General features: G+C 47.8%; 1 protein-coding gene across 1 annotated transcript; it reads right to left on the bottom strand.

The window, feature by feature from the left end:
* Nucleotides 1-266: 266 nt before the first annotated feature.
* LOC131397752 (zinc finger protein 304-like) lies at nucleotides 267-7487 on the bottom strand. Its single transcript, XM_058530804.1, has 2 exons — nucleotides 7455-7487; nucleotides 267-1736 (listed from the first exon to the last, which is right to left on the bottom strand). The coding sequence occupies exons 1-2, from the start codon at nucleotides 7485-7487 to the stop codon at nucleotides 798-800; spliced, it is 972 nt and encodes a 323-aa protein (XP_058386787.1). The 3' UTR covers nucleotides 267-797.
* Nucleotides 7488-7769: the final 282 nt, after the last annotated feature.

Below are 7769 nucleotides of genomic sequence, written 5' to 3'. Positions count from 1 at the left end.
AAACTAACAACAAACTAGCAGAAAAAGAAATCAAGACTACAATGCCATTTACAATTGCAACACAAAAAAATTAAAATACCTAAGAATAAATTTAACCAAAGAGGTAAAAGACCTGTACAATAAAAACTCTAAGACACTGTTGAAAGAAATTGAGTGAAACACAAAGAATGGAAAGATATCCCATGCTCAGGGACTGGAAGAATTAACATAGTTAAAATGTGGCTATGTGTGCGTGACAGGCAGTTTGATTTGGTGAAGGCAGACCAACTGTGTACCTAAAAAAGCTAGTCTTTCTCTGCAAGCCATTAGCAGAACTCAGATAGCATTCTCTGGGCCAACATTGGGTCAGGTCCATGCTCTGACTTGTCAGAGAGAAGTGAATGAAGACCCCATAACAGCTCAGGGTACTCATGATTTCCTCCAACAAATGGAAAAGCAAACAGGTCAGCTTCACTGAACATACTAGGGTGGTTACTGATGCACATGGTGTGGACCTGCCAGGTGGGAGAGGTAAAATGGCTTCTGCCACAGAAATTAGCAATGACATAAATCTGACAAGGACCACAGGCAGGTTACACATGCTTCCCACATAACTGAAACTTATGGCGAATCTCCAGTCTACGGATGTCCAAAATATATGAGACTCAATTCAGGCAGATGGCTCCTCACAGACGCTTTCCTCCAATGCTTTATACTAAGGAATGAAAGAGCACATTCCTCACATATCTAAGGCGTTTTTTCAGAGTGAACTCTTAGGTGCTGACTGAGGTTATCTGCAGCTAAAACATTTCCCACATTCACTGCACATGAGCTTTCCTATGTCGAAGGAGGCCAGAGCTCTGGCTAAAAGATTTCCCACATTCACTGCACTCACATGGCCTTTCTCCAGTGTGAACTCTCTGGTGTTGAATGAGAATGGCGCTTTGACTAAAAGATTTCCCACATTCGCCACATTCATAAGGCCTTGCTCCAGTGTGAATTCTCTGGTGTTGAATGAGGCTGGAGCTTTGTCTAAAGAATTTGCCACATTCAGCACACTCATAAGGTCTTGCTTCATTGTGAATTCTCTGGTGCCTAGCAAGTTTGGATTTACATCCAAAAGCTTTCCAACATTTGCTGCACTCATAAGGCCTTTCTCCAGTGTTAACTCTTTGGTGTTGAATGAGGATAGATTTCTGGCTAAAGAATTTTCCACATTCTCTGCACTCATAAGGCCTTTCTCCAGTGTAAACTCTTTGGTGTTGAATGAAGACAGATTTCTCGCTAAAAGATTTCCCACATTCAATGCACTCAAAAGGCCTTACTCCACTGTGAATTCTCTGGTGCTGAACAAGTTTGGATTTACATCCAAAAGCTTTCCCACATTCAGTGCACTCATAAAGCCTTGCTCCAGTGGGAGCTCTCGTGTCGAAGGAGGCCTGAGCTTTGCCTAAGGATTTCCCACATTCACTGCACTCATAAGGATTTTCTCCAGTGAGAACTCTTTGGTGTTGAATGAGGTCAGATTTCTGGCTAAAAGATCTCCCACATTCAACACACTCATAAGGCTTTGCTCCAGTGTGAACTCTCCAGTGTAGAATGAGGTAGGTTTTGTAGTTGAACAACTTCCCACATTTACCACACTCATAAGGCCGTTCTCCAACGTGAATTTGCCGGTGCTGAACAAGTCCATATTTGCAGCTAAAAGCTTTCCCACATTTGTTACACTCATCAAAACCTTCTCTAGTACAGACTGTCTAGTGAGGAAAAGTGTGTGTGTTGCTGAAAACTTTCCTACATTCAATCCACTTGTCAAGACTTTTTCCACTGTTAAAGGCCTCCCCACACTCAATGCTGCTGTATAGCTTCTCACCGTTGGGAGTGGCCTGGTATAGGAGAAGGCCTGAGGTAGCCAGAAAGTCCTTTCCACTCTCCCCACAGGTGAGGGGCTGCCCTGACACGCAGAATCCACAGCTCATCACAAATGAGGCCCAGTCCATGTCCATTTTGAAGATTTCCTCTCCGCTGTCATGCTTTTGGTCCTGGTGAAGGTTTGCACTGAACCAAAAGCCTCTCGACACCCCACCAAAGTATGGTTTATGCCCATCATATGTTGTTTGGAGCTCAGTCAGATGCAAAATGTCTTTCAACACTAGAACACACTTCTCACAGGGGTGAGTCTTCTGGGTCGATGGACCTGTCTTAGAAGTCCTGACCTGTGACACTCCCTCTACAGAAATGCTCTGTTCAGAAGGTACTTCTCATCCTCTGCTCCACACCAACGATCTGAAGGCAGACAAATGCTGATAAAGTGCATGTTAACTTAGGTGGGAGAGGGAAGTCCAACCAAAAATGTGTCATACACACACAGACCGTCCCCGCCTCATGATGCTGCGACTGACAATTTTCTGATTTTATGATGGTGTGAAAGCAATATGTTTTCAGTAGAAACCATACTTCAAAGTTTGATCTTTTCCCAGGCCAGGAATGTGTGATATGATATTCTCTTGCGATGCTGGGCAGCAGCAGCGAGCCACAGTTCCCAGGTAGCCACAAGATCACTTGGGTAAAAAACTGATACACATACAACCATTCTGTTTTTCATCTTCAGTACAGCATTTAATAAATTACATGAGATAGTCAATACTTTATTATAAAATAGGCTTTGCCTTAGATAATTTTGCCCTAATGTAGAGAATGTAACTGTTCTGAGCACATTTAAGGTAAGCTAGGCTAAGCTACGATGTTTGGTAGGTTAGCTGTATAAATGCATTTTTGACTTAAGATCTTTTCAACTTACGATGGGTTTATCGGGACATAATCCAATTGTAAGTCAAGGAAGATCTGTACATTCAAACCAAAGAATGAATCCATGGGAATATTTTCAGGCAGAGGGAGCTGACAGCCATTTGAAGAAAGGGCAGGCTGCTTTGTAGTACTGGGCCTCTAAAGATCACAGAATGGGGGAGACCTTACGGGACAAGGACATGAGTATGGGGTGCCATACAGGGAGGAGAGGCAAGATCACTGACTCGCACTTCTGCCAACAGCCTTCAGCAAGACCTTGTCAAGGGGACACATCCATGCTATGCAGAAGGATGGTTGTGTCCAGGCCCAGGAAAATACAATTGGAACTGAGTATCTGGTGTTCAAGGACTATTTAAGGATATGTGCACACTTCACACACATTATGCATGGGTCACTGTAGCAGAACTGTAGCCCATGCAGTGGAGAGGAACAAATGATACATGGAAGTCAGAAAGGTGGGGGCAGCCAGGGACTGGAGTCACAGATGAAATGACAAATAAGAAAAATGTTAACAATGCAGAAGAAAGTATAGAAAGGATTTGTGGCCAGTGGCATTTTCACCAAAACACTACTGGACACAGGGCAGGTTCCTGGTATGATCTGAACACAGCCCTGATGTCATGTCCTCCCCCCAGTGCCACTCACCAGAGCTAGTCCTCCTCTGAGACTATCTTGCCATGTCCACCCTGTGAAACAATCAGGGTTCTCCCTGCATTCCCAGTTGTGTAACCACATGAGACCTGAATGAGGCAAGGCCCTAGGGACGTGAGTGGTAAGCACTGGCCCAGAGCAACTCTGGAAACAAAAGACAACAGGAAAGGAAAGAATATTATAATATAATCTCAAAGGAGGGTGTTTCAACAAAAGTCTATGGACCACATAAGTAGTGACCATGACAATGCCCGTAATTCCTCATACAGGCAATATACGGAAATCTTAAGAGTTCTCAACACACAAAAAAATTTTTTAACTCTGTATGATAATGGATATTAACTAGACTTTTGTGGTGTGCACTTTGCAATGTAGACAGATATTGAATCATTATGTTACACATCTAAAATTAATTGAATCATTATGTTGTACATCTGAAAATAGTATGTTATGTCAATTATATCTCAATTCAAAAACAGAAAGTGAAAGGAGTTAGAACCTGTTACACAAGGTGCCATGGATCTGGACACAGTCATACAGCCAGGGAGAGGGTAAGTGAGGGGAAATCCATTAGGCTGACTGCAAGATTCCCAAGTCCCAGACCATACCCTGCACGCCTTGGGGTAGCAGGTGTTAGGGCTGCATGGGGAGTGCACTGCTTGGGGTAGTGCACACAGCTTAGCGCTGGAACCCGAAGTACATGTGTTAAGGAAGAGAGGAAGCTAGCAGAGCCCATAATCTGCCTATGGAAATGACAGAGCTGCCTTTGGGACAGGGGGAAAGACACACCAGCTAAGGACAGGGGGAGAAATATGAAGTCCTTACCCAAGGATGTTGTAAGTACAAAGTTCTCCAGCATCACATTGTGGTACAAGATCCTCTGTGCCTCATCAAGGAGGCTCCACTCCTCCTGGAAGAAGTAAATGTCCACATCTTCAAAGGTCACACAGCCCTGTCATGATGAGGACAGATCACTCCATGATCAGCTTCTCTCCTAGTGGAAGTACATCCACCCACTCTTCTATCCACTGCTCACCTTCCTCCCCATTTCCCCATCTTCAAGGAGATGCACACTCTCTCCTCAGGGTCTCTTTGATCACTGTGTCCACCCACAGCAACAATAAGCAGGTGGGCAGAGAGACAGCACCTAAGCTCTGGGCCAGGCATTGAGGGAAACACGCTCTCTTAACGGGCAATTCTCCTAGGATCCCCAGATCATGCTTGCCAGACACAACAAAGGGTGTGGGCTCACATTTCATCCTTATGTCTTCATCCTTGGGCCATCAGCTCACCTTCCCTCTCCACGTGGACATCACTCTTTCTACCTCATCTCTCTCTCTCACAGTCTCACTCTCACAGTCACCACCTCTTCCCTGCCCTGCACCATAGGTATCTCCCTCTCCTTCCTATATGTTATTCAACACACAGCATATAGAGACTGCCTGGCAAATTCAAACAGAATCCAGTACTACCCCAGACTTCCAATGGTCCCCACTGCCATCGGCAGCCCAAGATCCTGCTCTAAAGGTGTCTGCCTGACTCTGTTCCTTGCTTCAACCACAGCCACTTAGAACCACCTATGAATTTCATATACCCATGACCCACTTCCTCTTCCACTTGTCTGCACTTGACGTGCTCTCTCTAGTCACGGCCTTCCTCTCTCCTCCTAACCCTCATTCAAAACCCAGTCCCCGAGGCTTTCCACCTCAGGTCCAGCGACTCTCCCAGATGGCCACCTGTGCCCCTAGACTAATCCACCCACCTGACTGAAACCCCCCAGACACCCCAAAGTCATGACAAAATCCTGGAAATCCCACACAGCAGTGAATAAGCACTAGTCCTGTCCTCACTGTCATCTAGTGTCAATTACTCCTATGCCCCCATATTCCACCCATCTCCCAGAGGCCTTAACCATCTGCCAGATTATCCTCTGTCCCACACTGTTCCCAAAGCCACTTCTCTCCTTCATCAGTGTTTGTGATGTCTATGACCTCCCATCTAAATGCCCAAGCAAGAACCAGTCCATACAACGCATCTACTTCTTCCTGGGATTAACATCATCATGACCAGTATTAACCCTATTAAACGCAACCCACAGTGTTATGGACTGAATGTATTCATCCTCCCAAAAGCCCTAACTCCCAATGTGATGGTAATGTAGAGGTGGAGCCAATGGGAGGTAATCAGGTTTAGATTAGGACATGACAGTGGGACCCATATAAGTGGAAGATAGAGACATCTCCTGCTCTCTCCATTCCCTTGCACGAAGGAAAGTCTAACTGGGGATAGAGCCAGAAGGTAGCCATCTGCAAGACAGGAAGACAGTCCCCCACCAGGGATAAAATCTGTCAGCACTTTGATCTTGGATTTCCAAGCTTCCAGAACTGTGAGAAACATAAAACATACTATGTTTTAGCTGCACAAACTAAGACACAAAATTGTCTTAGTTTTGTCTATATAGTATTCACTACCTTCTGCAGATGTCTCCATCCTGAACCTCTCCCCATAGTCCCAGACCAATGTGTCCAGCTGCCCACTTTATGCCTCTACTCTTTTATTCTCTGAAATAGCTTATACACGTAACATGGCCAAAACAAAACTCCTAATATCCTGAATGAAAATTAATCCCACTACCAACTTCCACATCCCAGTTGACAGAGCTTCCTTCCCTCCAGCTGCTAAACCCAAACAGCTTGCAGTCATTCCTGACTTGTACCTTTTTTCCTCTCACCTTCAAAATCAGAGCAGATCTATTGAAAAAAACTGATCCAGAATCTAACCACTTCTAACACCTCCACAGCCACCACACGGGTCCACATCATCAACACTCACCTGAACTATTGCCTGTTGCTCCTTCCTGGTCTTCCCACCACCTTCCTCACACCCCCAGTATGTTCTCCATGCTGCAGTCACAGGGAGCCTGAAGAGAGCTGGGTCAGATCACCTCCCTCCTCTGCTCAAAACCTCTCATTGTTCCCATCCTCCAGAAGAGACACCCAACTAACTTCTCAGGGAGCCATTCCAGGCCTCATTCTGGCCCCCTGCTCTCTCTTCCCATGAAAAAGAAAGGAGATTTGAGATTCCTTTAAACCAGTTCAGCCTCACCTCCAAGAGTCTGCACATACTGGTACCTATACCTGGGGCAACCTTCCTCCACACCTCATTCCATTGGTTGCCAGCAACAGGAACCACTCCATATGTCTGAGGACTCTGGGCTTAGGATTTGTTCAGGATCCTAAGGATCAAGGCCTGGAAGAGGGACAGGTGAAGAGTCCTAGGACACCACAATCCCAGAGATCATGAATAGCAGGATCAGGAGCAGGAGGAGTAGGAGCAGGAGGTTCTGGAACACCCTCCACTCACCCACTTTTGAGGGCTCCAGAAGTGCTTCTGTACTTGTGACAGTCTAGGTGAAGGGAGAAGTTCTGAGAGGCAGGTGACCATGGCAGGGCTCTATGGGCTCCCAGCTGCCCAGTTCCTCTGCCAGGCCCCGAAGCCAGGTGACCTGGATGACTGCATTATCTCTAGGTCTCAGTCCTCTGAGTTTTATCAGCTTTGTGACCTTGTACAAGGACTAAATCCCCCCCCATGTCTCCTATTTTCATTCCCTTTCCAGTCTGCTCCTCTGAGCACCTTTCGTAAAACTTCTAAAAACCTAATTCAGGTGAGGCCTTTTCTGTTCACAACTCTCCATGGCTCCCAGTCTCCTGAAAATGGCAACCTACTATTGCAAGTGCGACTTGGCCTCATAGTATGTTTCCTGAACAGACACAAGACAGACCTCCGGGTTCCCGACTCCTCCCGGCTCAGTCGCCCTCCACGCCTTTCCCCGCCGGGCCCTCCCCTGGGACCCTCTCCCACACCCGTCACCCCGGCTCTCAGAAACAGGCCCCACGAGCGCCTCCCCGTCCCGGACACCGGGGCCTGGGCTGCAGGCCCGTGAGCGGCGCCCGCACTCGGGGCTCTAGGGCTGGGCTGGGCTGAGGGCGGGGAGGGCGCGGAGCCCGAGCACTGACCTGAGCCGGCTCCCTCAGCGCGGCCGCCGCCATCGGACTCTGGGGGCGGAGCGGGGCCGGGAGCGGCGGGGACCCGGGGACAGCGGTCCCTGTCCCGGCCCTGGCGCGGGTTCCCCCGGGGCGGCGTCGCTGAGCCTTAGACCCGCCCTGAGCAGCGGGGACAGCGCCTCCTCTCGCGCCTCCTCGGTCCCGTCACCTCAGCACCGACACAGAGCTCCGGAGCCTGACGTAAAGCCGCCACGAGGAGGACGCCAGAAGTCCCGCCCCGACTCGCTTCGCACGCTCGCTTCGCACGCACGGAAATGCCCCTCTCCT

Source organism: Diceros bicornis, chromosome 34 (assembly GCF_020826845.1).
Source record: "Diceros bicornis minor isolate mBicDic1 chromosome 34, mDicBic1.mat.cur, whole genome shotgun sequence".
Classification (NCBI taxonomy): Eukaryota; Metazoa; Chordata; class Mammalia; order Perissodactyla; family Rhinocerotidae; genus Diceros; species Diceros bicornis.
Note: the sequence above shows the minus strand (reverse complement) of the source record. Positions and strands in the feature narration are given on the sequence as shown.

Bases quoted from the DNA above. Each gene is read 5' to 3' on its own strand.
- LOC131397752 (XM_058530804.1), bottom strand. From the start codon at position 7,487: ATGGCGGCGGCCGCGCTGAGGGAGCCGGCTCAG. The intron at 1,737-7,454 runs GTCAGTGCTCGG...TTTCCTCACTAG, and splicing joins CGCTGAGGGAGCCGGCTCAG to ACAGTCTGTACTAGAGAAGG.